General features: G+C 36.7%; 1 protein-coding gene across 1 annotated transcript in view; it reads right to left on the bottom strand.

Moving 5' to 3' along the window:
• Positions 1-24,851, bottom strand: part of Phlpp1 (PH domain and leucine rich repeat protein phosphatase 1) — a gene marked incomplete in the record, with an annotated part of 209,432 nt that overhangs the window by 84,325 nt on the left and 100,256 nt on the right. The window contains 2 exon segments of the mRNA XM_013511215.1: positions 14,196-14,321; positions 20,801-20,997. Of these exon segments, the coding sequence (XP_013366669.1) occupies positions 14,196-14,321; positions 20,801-20,997 (323 nt within the window).

The following is a 24,851-nucleotide window of genomic DNA, read 5'->3' as shown; positions in this document are numbered from 1 at the left end:
AGTCGTGTTGCTCCCTGCTGTTTCACTGACTCCTATAAGTCATACATTATTCCTCTTTGCCTCATCTTGCAGCTGTTGAATTGACTTTTTTGGATCCTTGCTGATTTTATGAGATCTGTTCTTTCATGGTCGCTAGCTGCCATGGTCACTAGCTGCCATGGTCCCTAGCTGAAGATTCTATCTTCAGCTTCATTCAAGCGGTTTTGGTAGCTTTTAGTGGCAGCTTTGTTTTCCTGGAAGTCTCTTAGAATCTGGTTCATGTGTTCTAAGTCCTTTCTATATTTTTCATTGAGTGCTTCTGACTCTTGCCTTTGTTCTTCTATTTTCTTATATATTTCTTCTTCAGACTTTTTGAGCATTTCCTTCATTATTGTTGTCATTTCTCTTTTTGCCTGAGACATTATTTCTGATCTCATCTCTTCTATGGCCTTATGGAGTTGTTTCTTTACTTCCATTGCAATCATTTCAGCTATTTCAGGCATGTGTTTACCAAGTTCTCCTATGTTGATGTCTCCTGGACTTGTTCTGATTGGGGTAGAGTTCTAGGATTGTGTTTTAGTCTTTCGTTTTGACATGTTTGGTACTGGATGCAGAAAGCGCAGTTTCCCTCTTCTGTAGCTGCTCAGCCAAGACCACTAGTGGTCCCTAGTTTTCCTGTTGTTCAAGTTTGCCCCTGGGTGACCTCTGAGTAGCGCTACTTAGTCTCAGGTTTTCTGGCAGTTTTTGATTTGTATCTAGTTATCCCCGTTCTCAGACATGGGCACTTGTGTCAGTTGATGGCCGCCCCTCTGATCCAGCATCCCCTTGCAGTTCAGGGCACGTGCATGACCTGACTCAGGTTGCACTGGTGTGACAATCCCGGTCCAGAGGACCTATGTCCCCAGGCAGTTTAGGGTACAGGCATAATTCAGACACAACTTGCAGAGTCTACAGTTTGTGAACCACCTGAATCTATGTCTCCAGTCAGTTCAGGACACATACAGGAACTAGATGCAGCTCAGATAGGTGGCAGTTACAGACTTCCCGAGCCTTCGACTCGCTAGGGGGTCTGGGCAAAGGCAAAGCACAGACTCGAACCACGGGAACTCACGCAAACTCGCTCTCTCAGTTTAGGGTGTGTGGTGCTCAGAGAGTCTGTTCACCCTGCCCCCAGCCAGAGAGGTCCCTGGGGCTTCTGAGTAAGGACCTCCTCTTTGCCGCGGGTGAAGGGACCGCACAGACTCAGTATGTAATGTCGTCAGGGTCCTGGTTCGCCTGCTCTGCCCTCAGGGAGTAGATGGGAAATATCTGGTTCTCTCCGCACGTTTCAGCTGGGAACTGTGGCAGTGTGGGCCGAGCACAGACTCAAACCCACAGGTCCGGCAGCTCCCAGAGCACTCACTTTCTCAGTGCAGGGTGTGCGGGGCTCAGAGAGTCTATTCACTCCGCCCCACCCTACTCAAACTTTGAAAGGTTACAAAAATCTGCAAAGAAAGTGAAAAAAACTGGCACACACAGAAAATGCCTTTAATCTTTTGTTATGGAAGGGAACTTTTAAAGGGTCACACAACTGAAATATACAATCCTGTACTTCTGATATACCCACAACCATTAAGACAGTGGAAGACACAAAATCAAGGCCCAGGGACACACTTAAGAATATGCAAGGTATATAGTATAAGGATATTTCTTTTGCTTCCTGCTGATATTTATAAGGCTTTAGACAATCCACTTCATCTATATGCCCTTTAGTTCCCCCATCTCTAAAGTGGAATAAATAGTATGTGCCTGATCAATTCAAAGAGTTGCTTTTATCATTTCAAAAAATCAGAAGAGGTCTGTGGATTCAATATCCCCAGAACAAAACTCACAGCTACAAGGAATACAGATTTATAAAAAAAAAAAAAACTATGGTGTACAGGGCACTGCTCTTGCCTCCTTAGGCAGTTACACAGATAAAGTGCAATCAAGCAAATACAGACCCATCAAGAAACCTATGAATAGATTCAAGTTTTAAATCAGTTCAAGGTAACTATGACTTTGGAAATTAGTTCTAACCTGTATTAAAAAGAACAAAATTTTTAAGGTTGACAACTCAATCAATTAAATGGAACTTTTTTCCTTCATGAATCTACCTATTCCGGGAATTATATTAACATGCAGTTAGATTCATATTAACACTTGCTTAGGTTGTCTTCCTTTCCAAAAATGACCTGTAAACATGAGAGAAGGAGTTTCATTTGGCCCTCAAAATATTTTTCCTAAACACTATATTGTAAAAATTAAAAATAAACAGTAAAACTTGCAGATTACTTAATGGGCTTTCACATATTTTCTGTTCAGGTTGACATATTCTTGAATTGTTTCTTTCCCTACTATTAGGAGACTTAATGTCCCCCAAAAGCTGTATTTCTAAACCAGTGTATCAGTCCTATGTCTAACTAGCTTCACCATGCTTTCAAAAACTGTCACCTACACTTGCAATAGGACTGCATTCTGCTGATGGCTCAGTTAGTGGGTGATTTTCTTTCTTAGGCAAAGCGAAGTTTCTACTAACATCCATGTGATATTTTGTCCTTTCTATATCTTAGTAAAGTTATGTTTATCCTTTTTATGTGTACATTATACTCAAAGTTAAGAAAAACAATTCCGAAAGGCTTGATCAAAGCAGCTGAAATAGCAAAAATAATTCTGCTTGTGCAAAGTAAAATACTGCTGTAAACTGACATTATGAGTCATTAATTGCTCTGGCCCAGCCTTCAGTGGCTTGGAAAATTATGTCCCTGGCTAAAAGGAGAGTCTCTGAGAAGTTCACTGGACTTGTGTAAACAATTCTTAACCTCAACTGACCTAGTTTTAATTCTCATCTCCCATTATCAAATGCTTTGGGGAAGGCATGAGAAGGGAGAATATAAATTTAGAATATATTGCTGTAGTCTTTATCAGCTAAGCATCTTAACAACTTGTTTCAATTTCATCCTTATCAATAAATTTTTCAATTTTGATAAAAATTTTAATTTCCATTGCTCCATAACAGCAATTGCCCCACAGTAATGCCTTAGCTTGGCCCTAGACCTTTTCATAATGACATCTCATTTCTTCATCTGTACTAATTAATATTTTATAAAATCTGTTTAAGAACAGATGCAGAAAATTTTCCTATAAAATTAATTATAATTCACACATTAATAGTGTCTAATAAATGTACATTAAACTTTAAAACATACATTAAACAATTTTCAATTTAGTAAATTCCCACCCAGAGTTTCATTATCTTAATATTTCTTTTCTTTAAAAGGTTAAATGGTCTGTCATGGTGGAGCATGCCTGTAATCGCAGCACTGGAGAGGCTGAAAGGCTGAGGCTGGATGATCCGTGAGTTCAATGCCAGCCTGGGCTTCATAAACAAGTTCAAAACCAGCCTGAAATGTATAGCAGCACTCTGTTTCCAAAAAAAAAAGGTTAAATGATGGGAGGAAAATTGTAAGAAATAAAATATGCAAATTTATATGTCATAGAAGTACCGAAATGGCAAATCAATAAAGATAAAGATCAAGAAAATCAAGAGAGGCTATCAATAATAGAGATGGGAGTCATGAGGGCAAGAGCATTCTTGAGAGGTAGGGGTAGAGGCAAGGAAAATCTTAAAACAATGGACTATAAGGTACCAGTTCAAATGGAGCTGCAGACTACAAAAAGAAACAAGACAAAATAAAACCTTTGGGTTATTTTTCAAGCACCAGGTTGTAACAATCTGGAGAAATACAGTCTAAGAGCTCCACCCAGGCATTTCTACCTGCTAGAGGAGGACAGGGGAGAGGGGTGAAGAGCTGGCATCTTCATGCTGTCAAGCTAATTTGAGTGAATTGTTCAATATACATTTTTCATTTGTCCTTTACTAACCAGGTATGAAACTTTGTACTGAGGTAATATTTTTCTTGAGATGCAGTCTGTCTTTAAAGGCTTACTTAGCCTTTCAGGGACACAAACATCTAAACTATATTTCAGAGTGTCTACACAAGGGTTCACACACAAAGCAAATAACACAAACCTCAGAGGTCTGTGCCAACAGTACCATTACCAACAAGGAATCCCCTTTACCAACAAAATAGGGCACATATTCACACACATTTCTGCTCTATTTCTCCAAAGAGCTCACTGTAGCCTAAACTGGAAATGTGGACCTGACCCTTCATTTCTGAGTTAGAAGCAAATGAAAAGTGTCAGCGGAGATGATACCAACAGCTTTCCACAATCAGGTACAATGTCAATCTAATACTATCTCCATTCCACACACATAAACCCCATTGTGTTTCTCAGTAAAAACAAAAAAATAGAACTCAGCATGGGTGGAGATCAAATCCGAACCCAGAATGCCTTCTCACTTCCTTATTGACAAAATATGTGTAAGCAATGTCATGAGAATGTTACTACCAGAAAATGTTTCTGAAAGTCATGGCAGCATTTCCCAAAAGGTGGCACCTCCTTAACAAGGAAGCAACCACAAAAACATTAAATTCTAAATATATGTGTTTATATACATATAGTATGTAAAAAAGTGTTTGCCACATAATAAAATTTACTAAAATATTAGTTACTACTATTTGTATTATTGCCATTAGAGCATCAGTCCAGTACGGTAAACAATTTTATCATTGACAAAATATATCTAGTAATAAATAGAAGGAAGAAAATCAAAGCAAAACAGTAAATTCTTTCATTTTAACCTCATGATAAATAAGTAATTTTCTTTGGACGTAATGTCTAAGGAAGGAAAAGATCAGTCACAGGATCTGTGTTGCTCTGATGATATCTGAACATATGTCAACACACAGAAGAGCACCAGAAGAGAAGCTAAGGGATCTGAGAACCAAGTAATCCATGAGATTGGTAGAATTGTCAGAAGTACCTCTCCTGAAGACAGACTGCTAAGGCATGGGAAAAGCAGTTCAAAGACACAGAGACTATGAATTATCTTCCTTTATCCCACACAGCAACACAAGCATCAGTGAGTCAAAGCTTAGGAATAAAGATTTCAGCTCACTATGAGAAAGAATTGTCTTACTGAACATTCTCAAAGCTCTGAAACACTGGGGGTGCAGCACCTAGGAGTCTATAAGGTCTTTTTACAATCTTCAATTATAAATCTGTGAAGTAAAAGCCATTTCATGATGAGTGGAATTCAAGACTGAAGAATTTTACAAGGAAAATACCAAATAACTGCTCTGGTAATTACTCCAGAGAACTACAATTAATAGTATATTCTTGGTAAATGCCCTGTAAGGCCTCAATCTTAAGATAACACGTAACTTTAAAATGTAGCTATAAGTCCTGCTTGAAGCCTAGAATGTATTTTATTAAAGATAACATTATATGCATAGACAAAATCTACATGTATTTTAAAGTATTACCTATAAAAATACAGTTCCTAACCATCTGTAATGGTTGATACATTGTGTCAACTTGAGTCCAGAAGCTTAACTAAGAACTCAGCAGTTCTACATACTGGGGTGAAAATGACATGCCCTTACTACTCTGAGATGTTGTTCATTGTGTCAACTCGACAAGTTTAGAAGTTCAACTAAGTGATTCAGCAGGGGGCCAGGGTCCTTACTTTGTGAACACCCTCAGCTTATAGAAGAAGAAGGCACAGAGATGGTGTGGGCGTTGACAGCTAGCCAGCAAACAATATAAGAGAGAAAAGGTGGCTTGCCCTCCCCTTTTTGCTCTTGCTGCTTTTGCTGCCTCATGCTGCCTTGAAATGTTGCTCCTTTGCCCTGCTACCCTGCCTTGGAGCCAGCTGATTATAGACTGAAACCTCCACAAACTGTAAACTAAATAAACCTTTCCTTTCTTAATTTTGGGCATTGGGTATGTTGTGTCAGCAATGAGAGAAAAGTAACCAAGATACCATCTTTAATAATTCTAAGAGAAAATGTTTCCAGTGTTCTACCAGAGCATGAGGAATACATTTCAATATTCTGAAATTCCAAAAACCCAAGTGGACAAAGAATAATGCCTGGGTACAAAGGGAAAGATGGAGTATTTAATTCTAAGGGAAAGCATTTCCAGGGTTCTACCAGAGCATGAGGAATACATTTCAATATTCTGAAATCCTGAAAACCCAAGTGGACCAAGAATAATGCCTGGTACAAAGGGAAAGATGGAATATTGGCTCCTCCTTCCCTCTCTCTTCGCATCTCCCTACTGGACAGAGATACAAAGACTGCTGCTAACTTTAACATAACTGGAAAAGAAAGGAAGGAGGATTGGTTGAGAAGACCAGAAGCAAAGAAGATTGAGAAACACAGAATGAATTCAAAATGGTAACAGCCTAAATACACAAAGAGACACTACAAAGCATGCCTCTTTTGTAATAAGATGATAAGCAAACAAGGATCTTTGCGCTTTGTATAAAATGGATTATAAAACTTTGGAGGAAATTATTTAGTTTCAAACTGAAATAACTTAGAACTGAAGCAAAAACCTCTCTTCCAGGAATATTAACTAAGACTTCAGAAATGATATTCACTACCAAAACCAAACCAAACCAAACTAACACAACCAGAAGGGATTAGCAGTGAACAGGAGAGGAGTGGCATAGTGTAAAGACATCTTTCAATTACTTTTACTAACAGTTTTATGTGTGACAAAATCAAAATAATACAATCCAAAATATTTCATCTTCAGTCTAAATTCAGAACATAACTTCTACGTTCCTCTAAACCCCTAATATTATATTTGCAGTAAGGAAGGATTCTGTAACATGAATTTCTATGTAATACAGCCATTACTATATTTGAAAGTTAACTCTATTTGCTAACTTTCCATCATATTTCTACAAGAAAATGAAACAGAACAAGGAGGAAGCCATCTATATGGCCAGTACTCAGCACTTTACTTAGCTTCTCTTTCCGTCTCTTTTTCATACTGCTCAGCTATCTGTGACATGACTACAACTTTACATTTTACACAGTCTTCACACACATCTCATCGTGTGTTGAAATGAACGTTCCTCTCATTTTCATGACAGGCTCCTATTCTGCAAGACTTCCCCTTTTGATCTCCTTCTCCATCCTCCTTCTTAGTCAGAAGCCTTCCTGAATCCCACACACCAAATTCCAAACTTTCTCATACTGTCACTAAAGAACTGGTACAAGAGAAATCTCAAGATATGGGTTACATTTTTTAAGCAAAAATTATCATTCAGACCCGTTGTTCCACTTCAGATTCTACTACATACTTCCTCCGTAATCAAAGGGCTCCTGATTCTTTAACTAAAGAATGGGTACAAAATATGAAGTAATTAATCCCAGCACTTGGGAGGCTGATGCAGGAAGATCACTGTGAGCTTAAGGACAGCCTGGGCTACAAAATAAGTTGAAGGCCAGCCAGAACTGCAGAGTGAAATGCTGTCTCACAAAGACAAAATATAAATAAATAAAATAAAGAATATGAAGGACAGATTTCCAGAAAAGCTCTGGACTACTCAGTAGAATGGTACTGAGAACAGTTTCTTATTGTTTAAGCCCAATTTAGCAAACTCTACCACAATCTCTGAAGGACAAGTAACTGATCATGCTGACAAAAGGCAGCAGATTCCCTGAAGAACACTTCCATTCAAAAGACAATATATACAGAGAATGGTGAGACATACTAAAGGGCCCCTTGCAACTACCTCTGAATCAATCTATCTCAATCCTACTGAATTAGAATGACTTGACTCAGGTGGTTAGTGAAGTATGTTTTGGGTTAAATCTGGACAGTAAAGCATTATTTTTAAATACATGAAACCAAAGGTTCAACTAACCAAACTGGCCCAGTCCTTGGAAGAAGTCATGCTATATACCTTCTCGTTTCCTCTGCAAAAGAGAACTGGGGGGAAAGTGCCTATTATCAGAAATAATACAGGTTGAACATCCTCAATCTGAAAGTGTGAAATCCAAAATTCTCCACAATCCAAAGTTTTTATTTTCAACAGGATGTATCTGTACACATTCCAAAATCAGAAGAAAACAAAATCCAAAACATTTCTGGTCTTCAGCAATTCAGATATGTATATTCTTAACTACAAGGTCTCATCACTTTTAATTTGGTTATTTTACTACTCCAGTCCAAAACACTGAACTTTAAAATGTGCCAAGTTATTTCATATTCATTTCGCTAATCAACACTTGAGAACATCCAATTTGTCTGATAAAAAGTTAAAAGAGTAACTCTTTTGACAACTGCTGTATATTCTCTTTGGTATCACATGTTATATTACTCCAGGAATAAGATACCTGAATCACCCTTTTTAATCTTTAAAATCTGGACACAATATTGTGAAAGCAATCATAATCATCAACATTGTTCATTCTTTAAAAAAAAAAGAAACCACACAGGTAATAGTTTATGGTTACATTTATAAAAAGAATTCTTGTCCAGAATTACTTACACAAATGAAAATACTTGTGAGTGTAATAGATGTGTGAGGTTTGCTGTATCATAGATACAGAAAGGTGAGTGTACAGATAAAATATGACTATGATCCAGTAATTGTGGAAGTTAGGTCATATGTATACCGATGTTAGAACATTACTATTTCTATTTCTGAATATTTTACATTTTCCACATTAAAAAGTTAAAAACACAAAGCAAGAAATGACCTGAATCCACTGTTCTGTGAAATAAACAGATTTTAAAGTAGGATTAGTATGTATGGTGTCATAAACGTGACAGAAACTTCTAAAAGTCAGGCTAAAGGTTGAGATTCATATAAAGGCTAACTTCGAAAAGAATTCAAAGAATAACCAACACGCCTAAAGTAAACATGTTTTAAAAAATGGACCACAAAAATGAACAGCTAGGTCATCACTTCCATAATGGTACCCATCTATTTGACAGGTGTTCTTCTGCAATTTTGTTTTCCCCCCAACTACCACCCAGAACCTTTGTTTACCCTCCCTGCCTCAAATCACTAAAAACATGCTAGATGCATGTGCCTATATTTAACAAACAGCCTTTTTCCACACTGCATATAGTAGGGTATTTACTAAATTTTTAAAGCATGCTGCATATTAATATTTTAGAGATGAGTTCAAAACCAGTATCATAAGCCTCCCGAAGGAACTCTCCCTCAATATCTACTATTAACACACACCCAACAATAAAAACTCTAAAGGGACTATCCCGTGTATTATTTTGGCAAGCTATATTAAGTGCTATGATTCAGCTTTAAAAAATAAGCCTATTTCTACAGAATATACCTAATTAATAAACTGTTATAAATTTTCCCAAACCCAAATGAAACAAAGTCGAACACTTCCTTTTAGCTAATGGTCAGAAGCACATACTAAAAATGAAGAACTTTCCTTTAAATTATTTATCAAACTCATTCTGACTATAAATACTTGGAATTTTGTTCTTTGTGTCCCCCACTGCTGTAGTACAGATGGTGTTTAAAAATTAGAAACCCAGATTTTCCTTTCTGTTTTGATGTGTTTTTCTTTCAGATCCTTATCAAAATGAATCCTCATTGAAACACAGAAATAGAAATAAAGATAATCTATTCTATGAAATTTACTGTTTCTCAAGATGAAGAAAAAGAAAGTTTCCATAGTAACCTTATATATGACTAAATTGTGTAATTTCCTAAGTACCTATATACGAGGAAAAGTAAATAACAACTGGAAGAGGAGACTAAAAAAATAGGAGCTTATAACAATCAGCTATATCTACTTTGTATTTCCTGTAAGCTTATATTACCCAGCAGACCAACATTTTCCCCCTGTGTTTAGCAGTCCCAGCTGACTGAATCTGGATGCTAGGCTAAAGGAAAAGATAGCTTCATAAGATCATCTTCAACATACTAAGTTTAAAGAGAGGTACACCCATATTTTTATACAGAATTCCTACCCAAATAAGGAATTCCTTTACTTATTTCTTCTATAATGTCTGGAATCTTTGGTCAGCCCTCTATAGGTCATTTGCTCTTTAATTCATAATTTACAACAATTTTTACTTTATTTTGCAGTGTTGGGGATGGCAATTAGGACCTCACACGTTAGGCAAGTGCTATACCCCTAAGCTATACCTCTACCCCTTCTAAAAACTTTTAAGATTATAGAAAGGAAAGACATATTTAAAATCTGTATTTACTAAAAATGTTTTGTCTTCTGGTCCTCATCTCTGTCTTTTCAACTATTACTTTCCCTAGCAGGTTGCCGTTGGTTGTTAAGAGCAGCAGAAAGCACCTTGCACAGATAAATTAAATACATGTGTGTCCTTATCTACTAAAAATAAGCATAAAAATAGACAATACTATAAAAGATTGATCAATAAATGGTGATGGCAGGAATGAGAATCAAAATTACTTGTTTCTTTAGTCCGTCATTCACATACACACACAACACACATCTACTTACCTTTCTTATTATGGGTAGTGTCAGTCCATTATTACATGCATATTTTGTATAAGCCCTAGTTGGTAAGAATTATAGTACTCTCTTCCCAGATGAAAAAGCTTAAGACCTGAAAACCTGGATGCAGCTTATTAATCAGGAAATGGCAGAACCCATGGCTACCTTATTTTAGTAAAACTCCTTACCCTCACACTACAGGGCTTCCCCAAACATTTGAAGCCTTTCTAAAGAGAGGCTAAAATTCTCGTTCCAACTAATTTTAGATAACAATAATCTAAGATAACTAAATCAAAGGTCCTCCTCCCTCCTAGTAACACTTGCACTTGTAAGTACAGAATGTATGCTATATAAGTACATGTTGTTGTGTATGTCTATGTGTGTGAAACATTTACACATAACTGCATTACATTTCAATACCTAGATACCAAACATTCTCCAGTGGAGATAAAATAATCACTGGAAAGGGAAACTAGCAGAAACACCCCTTCCCTGTCCTACCATCATGCAACAGTTTTCCCACTATCTTCGAGCATCTCCTACTGAAGAGGTATGGTGTCTAAATGTGCTCATGATGAAAGTAATCAGAGTGGGAGGCTTATTATAGATACACTATACTACTGAGCCACAGAGATGGCATATTAGCCAACCAGGAATATGAAAAAGTACTAACCAAGCTAACATTTGACATTTATAATCACCTGTAAGCCAGAAATCAACATTTTCATGCCCAACTTAAGAGACAGTCTACCTTTTATGTTTGCCTTTATACCCTCTTGGAAGAGAAGCTCTCTGAAGTCCAAATTTATATTCTGCCATCACTTTAACAGTGCAAATACACAAAGTATAACGCTATAGTTTCTGACTGAGGCTACACTCACTCTACCCAGTAATTCAAAGTAAGGACTGAAAAAAGCCTTTATCTCTTCCTTTTTCTCATGTCCCATATATAATTTATCAATGAACCTGTCGCTCAGTCTCCAGTGCACATCCCAAAACATTTATGTGTGCCTCTCGACTTCCACTGCAAAGCCACACTCATCTCCTGCCTATACTAACCACAAAAGCCTTGTAGTTCGGGTCTCCCTGCTTTTGTTTCTATCCTCTACAATCTAGTTACTATGCATCATATCACGTAACTTTCCACAAGAACGCTCTTCAATGGTTTGCCATTATATTAATAATAAAATTCAAACGCTTTACCCTCTTCTGTAACACAAGAACCCTGCCTATCTTACTGCTGAACCTGCAACACAACCTCACTGCAGTTTTAAGGTCTTCATGACATCTTTACCCTCTGCCTGGAAAGTTCTTCCAACCAGATATTCAAATAATCACACACTTCTTTCATTGAAGTTTAAGTTTTAACAGCCTCTCCTTGAAGTTATCACTCCCAACTATTCTCTGTCATACCACTTTGTAATATAGAGTATGATTAACCTCTATCCTAATTTCTTTCTTGCCTATTTACTTATTTATTGTCTTTCTCCTCCAGTGAAAGTCCTACCAAGAATGGGGAATTGGACTTTTTCTTTGTTGTATGCCCAACGCATAAAACACTGACTTGACAAATAGAAGATGCTTAGTAAATGCCTATGTGATTTAAAACAGTAACTTACCAATTGGATAGATGTCTAACATAAGAAACTATGAGTCTTTTTATTACTGTTTCAATCAAAATAATTTGCTGTGGTATACTTGGTAACTTACATACACTTTTATTGACATCTTTAGCAGTATTCAAGAATTTCTATTTCTGATTTATTTTTAAAAGAATGTACCTGAGGATATAGAGCTCAAGGACAGAATGCTTCACTCGGACACAGAAGACTCTGGGTACAGTTCCCAGCACCATCCAAAAAAAAAAAAAAAAAAAAAGTAAAGCAGCTGGTTTAAAATGTACTACCCTGCATTTGGTCTAAAAGATCAAAACATCTCCATATAGGGCCCTCTACAAAATTCCTCACCAGTACTTCTAAGCATTGTCAAGGGCACGAAAAATAGATGGAAAAAATGACACAGTCCATAGGGGACAAGGCAGATATGACCAAATGCAAAGTGGTACCTTAGGTGACATTCTACAGCACACAGGCAACTATGGAACAACTACTAACATGCAAATGAAGTGGAATGTTGGGTTTCTTAATTTTGACAAAGTATCATGGTAATGTTTGAGAAACTGAATGAAATGTGCATAGCATCTCTGTAACTTTTTTGTAAATATAAAATTATTCCAAAATAAGTAAAATTTTATTTAAAATCAGTATCTTATATGGCAAGAAATATGTTGCACTTTGACAATGTTCTAGCACTTTATTCTGAATAAAGCAGAGGGTCATCAATGGATTTACTGCTTAGTTAGAACCCATACAGTCAATTAAATATGAACATAAATAAAAAGCAAACCACTTAAATATACACACACATTATTTGATACTTGAATTCTCACATTTGCAACCACAGAATAACTATAAAACTAGACAGATACATCTTCTCTTATATCACATGAATTCCACATGCAAGACTGAAAAAGAAGTGTAGTCTTTCCTTTTTCACCTGTAGGGGTGCTGTATTATACTTTTCAGCAGTGGTGGCAAACCTATGGCACGCGTGCTGCAATGGGCACAGGGAGCCCTCTCCATCGGCACACAACCCCCGTCACCTCAACAGCCAAGCATTCAGGTTTAATTGCAGTGTTGGCACTCTGAGATAAGAAGTGGGTTTGGGGTTGCAGTTTGGGGACCCAGTCTCTGAACGGTCAGCCATATCCCTGCAGTGCAAGTGCAGCGCCCACTTGCCTGCTCAGTTACAGCATCAAAAGGCTACTATCTAGAACCCTCTCCCACTGCCTCTGCTCCAGAGGGAGGAGGAACGAACATTCCTAAACACCAATACATCATCAGAACACTAAAACATCATAATTCCAATGTAGCCAATACTGTAAAAAGACTTTTTAGTCATTATTCTCTAGTTGTCTGTTAACTGTTTTACAAAGTTATTCTTTTACTCGGTCACTTGACAATTACATCAGTGATCTACTCAATCACTTGACAATTACTCATGAATCGTACTAAACTTGGATAACAAATTTAATTGTAAATTCAAAAATACAAAAGTAAATTCTGTTGTACTGTTCCTGCACCCTAGAGAGATCTCATCATTTCAAAAATATGCCCAAAAAGGCACTAAATACTGGGATCTACCCCATTACTTCACACACAACAACAAATGAGATGTAAAAACATCTTCTCATATATAGTACCTGAAAAACCAGCATTTATTCATCTTACTTATAATGTTACTATGGTTTCTACTACCCACACCCAAAGATGTATTATTTCATGGGACCTGATGATCTTATGTCATCAGGGGGACTATAAAATGATCAAAATAAGATGAAAAAAATAAACCACTTAAAAATCAGAATAAAGGTGAAAGCTGGTACAGGATTAGACTGTTTATATGAAAATATAGTCAGAAGAGGGGCAAAATTTGTAACAATTCTCTGGGTATTCTGTGGTTTTGTAATTATCTGGCCCTGGGCTAGTCTCTTAAAAATTTTCAATCTCAGCTTTTTGCTCTAGAACACTAAAACAGTGATGCCAGACTGAATTTTAAGCTTAAACAAAAAGTAGCAAATAAAAAACCATATTTAAAAAGCTATTTTCCAGCGAGAATTATCTTTGAAAAATTGCTAATCACTGGTAGTATCTGAAAAGGCAATGTGTGTATAACTGTAGAATTTTGAAATTGGTAAAGCAAAAAGCATCTTTGCAGCCAGCTAGAAACTAAACAGATTACTGGTTAAATGCTTACCTTGGAAACTTGCCGCAGCCACCTTAAATACTCTGTGAAAGTATCAAAGCAAATGTAGTAAGTCTGGCTTTGGGGTCCAGAGGAACTAAAGGCTAAACAGTGCTGGTGCTTTTTCACTTCTTCTACCTATGAAAATAAGCAAAAGGAGACAAAAACAAGTCAGACGACAGGACCACTAACACATTTCGCTGACTATACCTGGGATAAGCGAGCCTACACAGATTTGCCTGTTTCTTTAAATACATTCCTCTTATTAAAAACAACTAGGTTTCTGCACCTGACCCACCAATTTGAGTTACGAAGAAAATGAAAAAGGGGAGTTTTACCTTCATTAAATTTCCCCACCACAGTAAAATTCTCTTCCGTTTGAAAACAGTACAGACTCTATATTTTTATTCTATACTTCACACTAAGACATCAGGGTTCTTATTTCCCTTGTAGGAGGAATTTTCTTAAGGGACTTTTTCATTACTCTGAACTAAGGCTATATTTAAAAAGAGGTCTTCAAGCCTGTTAAGTTTTTAAAAATTTAATGTGATATTGAGATAACTTGATATAAAATCCTGCATGAGACCTTTCAAGTCCTAATAATACAGTAATAGTCAAAATAATCAAATTTCTGCTCCCAGTAAAACCTTCATGTGGTGGAAAAAGCCAGATGATAAGTCACATGACAGACTTTCATGTTTCCTTTACAAAAATGACTATAAACCATGTTGCAAAGAACAAAAAAAAAAGATTTCAAAAGGTCTATCAAGACTATGTTCTCAGACCAATTTCAATTAAATTAGAAATCAGTAATAAAAAATAAATTTTTAAAAATTTAAAATCCATATATACTTAAATAACGTTCTTTTAAACGACACTTTTAAACTGCAGACTTCTGAACATCTCATAGATTAAAAAGAACTCATACTCTAAAAATTCCCGGAACTAAACAATTATAAAAATATTACATATCACACTTTGTGGAATGAAATAAAAGTACTTGATATATAGAGAGAAATTTGTATTTTTAAAATATTTAATATTGGAAAAGATGGCAGAAAATTAGTTTGCTTAGTAGGTAGATCCTAAGAACTTGGTAGGGAGGGGATCAGAGCCAAAAACTGAATATATTCAAAGTAGAATGACAGTAATGATAAAAACCAGAAACCACTGAAATAAAAACCAAACATACAATAGAGAATATTAATAAAATACTGGTTCTTTGAAAAGACTTAATAAAGTTGATAAACCCTCTGTCAAATTCTCTTACCAAGGGTACTGCCTCAGTGAGTTTCTACCCACCCTAATCTTGTCTATCTTTTAGGACAGATAAACAAGTCTGAAGGTCAAAAATTCTTCTTCAGGTAGGTTAGTCAAAACCGGTTGGATCTAAAATGGCTGCCATAGCAACCGCCTATGAACAACCTCTAACTTCATTACAGTCTCATTTCCATGCTAAATGACATACCACCAGCCACCTTGACCAGATTCATCAAACAATACAAGGAAGAAAAAGAGGTGGTACCCCAGTTTCACGAAAATGTCCACCCTTTCTAAGAAAAGACATGAATATTCTCCTTTATCCACCGTTTCATTTCTGCTAATCGTATCTACAACCTGTCAACACTAAGTGAGTTAAGAGGTTGGTTTGTGAGGTAAGACACTACTTCTCCATTCTTTGGCCACTGAATAAATAAACTCAACTTTGGTTTCTTATGTGGCTAAGGTCCCTTGCAGGGGGTCTCTCCCTGGGGCATGGGGAGAATGACAAGGAAAAAAGAGAAGACACTTACAACAAAAAGGGAGCATAGTACTGACTGACTAGAGACTAAGAGATTATAAAGAATTTTGTAGCAAATTCTTAGAAAAGATGTATTTTACCAACAGTAAATCGAAGGGCTCTAGAAGGCTAAACAATCCTATACCTTTCAGGAAACTGAATGAGTTTTTAAAAAAATCAGCCCCACATGGTTTTACAGGTGAGTTCCACCAAAGTTTCAAAAAACAGATCATTCCAAATGTGTGCAAACACTCACCAAGCAAAAGATAAAGGAAAACACATTAACCCAGTCTATGAGGCCAATATAATCAAAACCAGAGCAGAATAGTAACAGAATTAAGAATTACTGGCAACTTCAGTCATAAAGACTTATCCTAAAATGTGTATCAGAACTCAGCAACACAAAAAACACATTAAGAACAAGTTGAATGTACTTCAGATAAGGAAAGGTGGTTTAACATTACTAACCAGTAGTCCCATTAACCAATTAAAGAAGTAAACTACATGACCGTCCCCACAACTGCAGAAAAAAGTAGACATTTACCACCTATTTGCCAATGATGATAAAAACTTTCAGCAAACTAAGTATACAAGTAATTCACTTAAATTAACCTAGGGTATTTATTTAATATCTCAGGCAAATATCAGTATTAAGGATGAGATATCACTCTACATATTTATTTTTTGATTGGTTTTTTTCTTTTGAGACAGTGTCTCACAATATAATGCAGGCTGGCCTTGAACTTACTACATGGCCCTGACTGACCTGGAACTCACTACAGCCTCAGCCTTCTAATTACTGGGATTACATGTGTGTGCCACCACGCCTGGCAAGACACTACTTTTTAAAATCAGTAAGACAAATATCTATTGTTTCTATTCAATATTCTATTAGACTAAAAGACCGAAAAAAAAAAAAAAAAAAAAAAAAAAAAAAAAAAAAAAAAAAAAAAAAAAAAAGAAAAAAAAAGAAAAGAAAAAAGGAAGAAAGCAGCCATATAGTAAACTCAAGGGAATCTGGGCTTTAGGATACACCAGAAAATGTAACAAGATAACTGGATACAAGATCAATATTCAAAGATTAACTACATTTCTGTACAACAAAGAGAAAACGTAACTTTTAATGCTATTTAAAGTAATCCGTACTGGCATATTCAGACAAGTCGTTTCTTGAGAATAAAGATGAGTGAATGAGAAGGGGTGAGAAAAGGAATACAAAGAAGCACAAGGACGTTTCTGAGGATGAAGGACGTGTTCACTCTTGTTTGTGATGATGGCTTAATGGGTGTGTACAACTATTACACCTATTAAGATACGCTCATGGGAACTTACAGTTACCAAACTTATCAAAATATACAATTTATTCAAATTAATACTTCAATAAAGTAATGGTAAAGACAAAAACAAGAACACTTATATACAAACGTGAGTGTAAAATGGTACAACAACCTTGAAAAACAACTGGAAATCCTCTTGCAAAAGTAAATATGCATATGCCCTAGAACCTAGTAACTGCACTTCTAAGTATGTACTCAAGAACAGTATTTCTCGAGTGGGTCATTACAGAAATTTTGAATTAAATAGTTCTTCATTGTGTAGAACTGTCTAATCCTTTGCAGGATATTTTATTCTCCAAGGCCTTATCCTTTAAATGTTGAGCACCCTTGCAGCAAAAATACTAGCACTCATCAAGCATTTCACCCACCTCTCCACATTTCCCAGGACTACTGAAGGTAGAGTCAAGTAATTAGTCCTGGCTAATAAGTGGTTGGGAGAAATGGCACGGCTCCAAATATGCAAGAGCCAGTGAACAACATTCCAGTTACCTCTTCCCCTGCCACATGTTACAAATGTTAAGTTACAAAAGAACAGAGCTCCTCTCTTAGGCCGGGTTCCTGCACAAATGTAGAGAAGAGGAAATCTCCACCTCTCAACCTCACCGACTCACAGTGGACATAAGCCACTAGGATTTGGGGGGATTTTCTTACCATAGCGTAACTTTAGTCTAATATATTGACTGTAAAATCCTAAATATTACCAAACATCCCTTGAGTATAGTAATCCTGGTACAAACAACTGCTCTAAAAAAGTACTTGCATACTAGGACACATAACATTATATTAACAGCACTGTTTATAACAAAAATCTGAAAGCAAACAAAGGTCAGAAAATTCCTTTAGAAAGTATGGAATCTCTACAGAGTGGAATACTCTACAGAAATAAAAGCCATATAACATGAAATTGTATGAAAATAGTATTGAGTGGAAAAAAAAAGTCAATCACAAATCACAATATGATTCCATTTTTATATAGTCCAAAAACAAAATACAGCTATATGATAAAACTGGTTTCAAAAAATAAATAAAGTTATGGCTACACAATTTAGGATAGTGGATATCTCTGGAGGTAGGAGAGATAATGGGACACACAGAAGGCAAATATAAATAGAATAATGGTATTGTTACTGCTGTAATTCCTCAAATCAGTTATAATTACCAGTAAGTCTATTTATTATGCTTCATAATTTAAATATCAAGGCATCACAATACATTATCTAAAAATCTATCAAATTCTAAAGGAAAATTCAATGTAGCATAACTTAATGAATAAAAACTTTACTTATTAAACAAATATTATTTCAACAATCAAATTTTAAGAGAAAATATTTAACAAGGGGCTGGGGATTCAGCTCAGTGGCACAGTGCCTGCCTGGCAAGCGCGAGGTCGTGAGTTCGATTCCCAGTACTGGAAAACAAAAACAAAACAAAACAAAAAACAGAAAAAAGAAAAAAGAAAATATTTAACAACAAAAACATTTGTTAGCTGGGTGTGGTGGCACACGTCTGTAATTCTAGCACTCTGGAGGCTGAGGCAGGAGGATCGCCTTGAGTTCCAGACCAGCCTGGGCTACAAAATGAGCTCAAGGCAAGCCTAAACTACATAGTGAGACTCTGTCTCAAAAGGATGAAAATAAATAAATAAATTTTTAAAAGCATTTGTTATTTGAAAATATAAACTAATGACCATGCTCTAGTAATGTATCAATTTTGATATCACACCAATTATAGAAAGGTTATGGCCAATCTATCTTACATCTTATTTCTAGCTCTTCTCTATGTAAATTAGAAAGAAAAAAGCTTGTCCCATTGACTCCTTTTCCTTTAATAACAGAAAAAAAATAGACAATCATTAATGAAAACTCAGATTACAAAGGAGCTTATTTTTTCTTAACTCAGTCAAAGGTTTTAAAGACAATTTTTCAAGGTACTCAATTATTTTTAAAGGCATAGTGGCAAAACAGGTTTTGCAAGGTTTACTTGTAAACAGAGGAAGCTATTAACTTTCAATTCACTCAATGGTAGAAGTCCATCCAATAATAAGCTTGGGAAGTAGGACAAGCTCTGAATAGAAATGCTAATTATAACTGGATATTCTGACTTTATCTGAACATTCCTTGTGCTTTCCTGCCTCTGCCTCTCTGAGCACAGTAATATTTCTCACTATCACCTTCATACATTAAAAGACTTTTCACCCTTCATGTTCTATCATTAATTGCTACCTCTTTCACTGCAAAACTCCCCATCCTCATACACACACTAAACGCAATCTCTCCTTCCACTAATCTCTTTGTACTTTTCTCATACTGTGTCCATCCTTCATCTCCTGCTATGGAAGTACAAGCTCTTCAAAGGCAGGAATGGTGACTTACTCATCTTGGTATTTCTTGGGTGCCAAGCACAGAGCCTTCCCCTATAGCGTATTTAATAAACAGTTATATTTGCCTATGCAAAACCCAGTATCATAAAAAACAGGGAATGCTGATATAACACAGTATAAAACATTAAATACACACTTTAAAATAACAACATATGGTGGTAACATTAACTAATTTTTCAGTAATCCATTCAAAGGACAAAATCTTAATAGGTTCAGTCACCAATTCTTCAATGTTCAGACAAAAGTTAAGGACTAATGGTTTCAAAATGAAAGATGAAAATCTAAACAAAGCTTTCAATCTGGCCCAAACCTACTCTTGAAATAAATAAGAACTGGTCTTGGGATTAGAAAATGTAACAGTAGAGGGGAACAACTTACACACAAAGAAAGACTAGTTTAAACTTATGAGTAAAAAGTGGATTTGCTAGATAGCAGATGAACAACAAAACCACTTATTACTACTCTCATCCAGTTTTACCTTCCTCATATCCCCTGGAACAGATCAGACATTTGTCAATTTTAAAAAGGTTAAAACTGACATATAATTTTGGTGATGTTACATCTACCAACACTAGGAGTTATAAATAAATCTGACAAAGGAAAGTACTTAATGTTTTTCCAAGAAATCTAGTTCTGTTTTATAAATGATAGAAACAGGGGTAAGGAAAAGTGAAATCAAAGACTTTAGCACTAGAAGTACTAAAGTAGGCATGCTTGAATGTTCCTAATATCAGACGTAGGAATCAGTACACCTCAGTAGGCATGCTTGAATGTTCCTAATATCAGACGTAGGAATCAGTATACCCAATATATGCTCAAGATATCAAAGGATGTCTACTCTAAAATACAGCAGTGAAATTCTGGTTGATTTATTTTCACTACAGTAGTAAAATGCATGTGCTAAGGATGCTAGTATCACCAGAGCCTCACATGAGCCAATGGCATTTTTTTTCCCACAACACCAGTCCCAACAATGCCCACCAGCAGAGCACAGCATGAACTGAGTAAGACCTCCAATGAGTCAAAAACATCTACCTCTTGTTACAGAAATGACTCAAAGAAAGGTTCTCACTCATGCTAGGAAACTTTTAGCATTTTTGTTTGTTTTTGTTTTACTTACTTTTCCACCAATTAGTGGCAGAACATGCATCTTTCCAGTCAAGCTGTCTTTCACAGATGATACTATCAAGCAGGTCCCACACAAGATAACATGGCGTCTGGTCCACCGGTTCACTGGCAACTGCATTTTGCCTTTGCGAACATTATACATTCCTGAGAGCTGAATCCGTTCAGAGCTACCAGAGCTGTGAATTTTTCCTAAAACAAACACAAGCAAACATGTTATTCTGTTAAAATGAGCTATTTTTCCTTCCACATCTAAATCTGAGAAAAAATAATTGGATAAGAGTAATTACTGGGAAATAATCTAGTTTATAATTGAGAGAATATGACAGGTACAGTAATGGAATTATGGTAAGAACTACAATATCTACTCCACATGTATAATATAATATCAGGTGACAAAAGGCCTTTTCCTTAAAACCCAAGGAAAAGACCATTCATTTACCTCCCCTGTTTTAACTCGTCTTATCTTTGTCTAGAGCCTTATAATTTTACATTTCAAAATGAGATGAATTCACAATTTTTATGGATGGCTAAAGTTAAGAATATTAAGAAAATTTTACAGACCAATTTAGGAAAATAACATTCAACATCTGGCATTTAATGAAACTAAACAGTTTTAGTGAATTCAACTGCTTGTATTTTTACTTCTACATACATTCAAGGTATATTTACTATAAGAGAGACAAAAATGGAAGACTTTTTAATGGGAAAATTCTCCTCTATGGCTACCAGCTAAGTCTTCAAAGATAAATCTAACAGCAGCCCATAAAGGACAGACTTAATCATAATGCTTATGACTTACAGAAAGCAGCACACAGACAAGTCACAGATCTGAGAAAGATGTGAGGAGTTTTCACTTTCCAGGTAGAAGGAATATGGGAGACTTGCATTCAGGCAAGTCCTACAACTTAATGACAGAACTGCTTTGATTAACATGCCTTAGTGTTGGAATTGGGTAAACAATAAGAAAAGTATTCCCCCAGTTCTAGATACTGAATATATACTGTATAATATCAAAGAATACTAAAGGTCATGCTCAGAAATAAATCAGTAGGAGATAATGTGTCCTATAGTAGGACCCAAGCCAGAAGTGATATATCTGTAAGTTTGACTAGTTGTCAAGAGCTAACAGCAAATATAAGTTTAAGAGAAAATATGCTAATTTTTAACATTAATAGGATACAGTTAATCTTTATTAATAGTTTTGATACATGTTTAACACCCACTAGACAGGGAACAGAAAAAGCAACAATACCAAAGATACCTTTGGGCAGAGATGTTAGGAAATAAAATCAGGAGTTTGAATTTTTCTTCCTTTTTCTATCAGTATATCAAAATGTTTTATAGAATAAAAACTTCATGCTTTGTAGTTTTTTGCTGGGGCTGGGCCAGAATAACCAGGTGCCCAGCAAACAACTATACTACTAGACCTCTCAGTGTAAGAAGATTTTATGTTGTTGTCCACCAAATATTAATTTTCCCACAGATAAGTACAAAGCCCAGGAGACTGTTCAAAACACAGGACTTGCCAAGTGTGCTGGCATAAGCCTGTAATCCCAGAACTCAGGGAGGCTGAAGCTGGAGGATCACAAGCATGGCCCAGTCTGGACAATATAATGAGACTCTGTCTCAAAAACTAAAAAAAGGGTTGGGGATGTAGCTCAGTGTGAAGGTGCTGCTTCAATCCGCAGTACTGAAAACAAACACAGAAACCCAGAAGACCAGGCATGACTTGCCAGGGCCTGCTAGTAAAGGATTAGACACATTCGTTTACATGTCCCACTCTGCACAACCTCATTTATACCCAGAAAGGAACATGTCTTCCAGTCTCTTATGGTTTGTGTCTGCATGTCCCCCCAAATCCTCATACGGTCATGGGGCAGACTTCTAGGTTTTTGATTGATCCATAGTCCAATGCTGGGATTATGGGTGTGAGTGCTTCACCTGCCCCTGGGGCGGGTAGTTTGCATACAATATAAGGGATGGGAAGAGCCTTGCTGTCTGCTGCTTCTCCCTTTCACTCTGGTTGCTTTTGCTAACCCCCCACCCCACCCCAAGAACTGCTGCCTTCTGCCATGTGCCACCCTGCCTTGGGGTCAGCCCAGTATGGACTGAAACCTCCACACACTGTGAGCTAAATAAACACTTCCTTCCTTAATTCTGAGCACCAGGTATTTTGTCTCAGCAACGAGAGAAAAGTAACCAAGACACAGTCTAAGAGTTCTTTCTACATGACAGTCTCTTCCTGTACAGAAAAGGCAAGACAGAAGAGTGAGCAAAGAAATGAAAAGTAAGGGACTAAAAACCATACCAATGTTAATGGCTTGTGTCTAGATGTCTCCCCCAAAGCCAGATGCAGTCATAGGTGGGACTTTTTCAGAGGTGGCTAAATCTACAGTATGTGATTGATTCATTGTGTAATGATAGGATTAAGAGTGCTAGGATTAAGGGTGGATGATTACGAAATCAGTTCATTGATTGGTTTGACACCCCTCCTAATCCTGGTACCCTGGATACAATGTAAGAGGCAGAAAGAGGCTTGTCTTGTCCCTTGCTTTTGCTCTGCTACCTTCTGTCCACCATGAACTGTTTTTCTCTGTGATGCCCCTCTGCCAAGCTATCCTGCCTTGGAGCTAGCCAGTATGGACAGAAACCTCTACAAACTGTAAGCTAAATAAACCTTTCCCCCTTTACTTTTGGGTGTCAGGTATTTTGTCTCAGCAACAAGAGAAAAGTAAGACAACCAGTAACTGGCTTCCTAAAACCCACTGCCTTCACTGTAAAATAAACTAACACTTTCTAACAAAGAATCTGATCAAAATACACACAAACACATTCACATGTGAGTGCACAAAAGCAGGAATTTTATTTAGCCACAGAGGATGGCTTCAAGAACATCCGTTAACCTGTCACATTTATGCAGATCTGCAAAGAGGTAGATATTGGAGAAAAAGAGAACAGGTACATAGCAGACAGCCTTTCAATTATCCAACTCCTTATACACATTCCAGAGAAAGTCCCAGAGCCAATCACCAGATAAGAATGAACTTTGCCCTGAAGAGATCTTTTTTTTTTTTTTTTTTTTGGTTTTTCTCCGGTACCAGGAACTGAACTCACGACCTTGCGCCCTGAAGAGATCTTTAAGAGGATGGTTAAAACAGAGACTGGCTCTTGGTTCCCTAGCCAGAAAGATTTTCAGGAGTCTCAAATAGTCTTGAGGTCCAATGTAAGATTGATCTAGGTCCGGAGAGATAGCTCAGCGGCACAGCGCCTGCCTGGCAAATGCAAGGTCCTGAGCACAATTCCCGGTACAAAAAAAAAAAAAAAATTGATCTGTACTTGGAAAACCCTAAACATCCTAGTCTGAGTCAAATCCCTCTCATCTTGCTCTAAGTAAATTTCAATTATCTTTGCTGTCTGTTTTCTCCCAGTGTTCCAGATCAGACACACTCTTAGTACTCTTGTGTACAACTGAATGCCAGGACCCATGAAGGCGAATGAGGTAACAGAGAACTGCACATCACTCAGGTGTGTCCCCTTTTGAGTCAGGCTTTCTTATTCTACGATAAAAGGTGTATTTTAGCTCTAGCTGCCAGCTCTCAAAATTTTCAATTCAGGAATTCCAATAACCAGCCCAGCTCTACTTAATATTGACGCCATGAAAGTAACTGCCAGTTTAAAGCAGGGTCAGTTGTTACAAATTTTACTTTAGCAATGTTACTAATTCCTTGCAAGTTAAAGGCATTTAACATGATTTGAGAATAAAAGCGAACATTTCAAGTTGAGACTGAGACAGAGACATGACTACAATACAGATAGATTTTAAAACACACTCATATACTTTCTCTTTTATTTACTGCCACATACTAAATATTGTGGTCCCTAGTAGTCTATCTGGAAAACGGACACTGGCCCCAAAGGTAGTTAAGGTCCTACCTTATAGCATGATGCTAGGGGATCACAAATAGGGCCTCTGGGTCTTTACTTACTGAAGATTTCTCTCCCACACCAACTTGACAATTCTTACTTATTTCATATATACTACA

This window comes from Chinchilla lanigera, unplaced genomic scaffold, assembly GCF_000276665.1.
Source record: "Chinchilla lanigera isolate Chin_1 unplaced genomic scaffold, ChiLan1.0 scaffold00001, whole genome shotgun sequence".
NCBI lineage: Eukaryota > Metazoa > Chordata > Mammalia > Rodentia > Chinchillidae > Chinchilla > Chinchilla lanigera.
The sequence above is the reverse complement of the archived record's forward strand: the minus strand, read 5'-3'. Positions and strand labels throughout refer to the sequence as shown.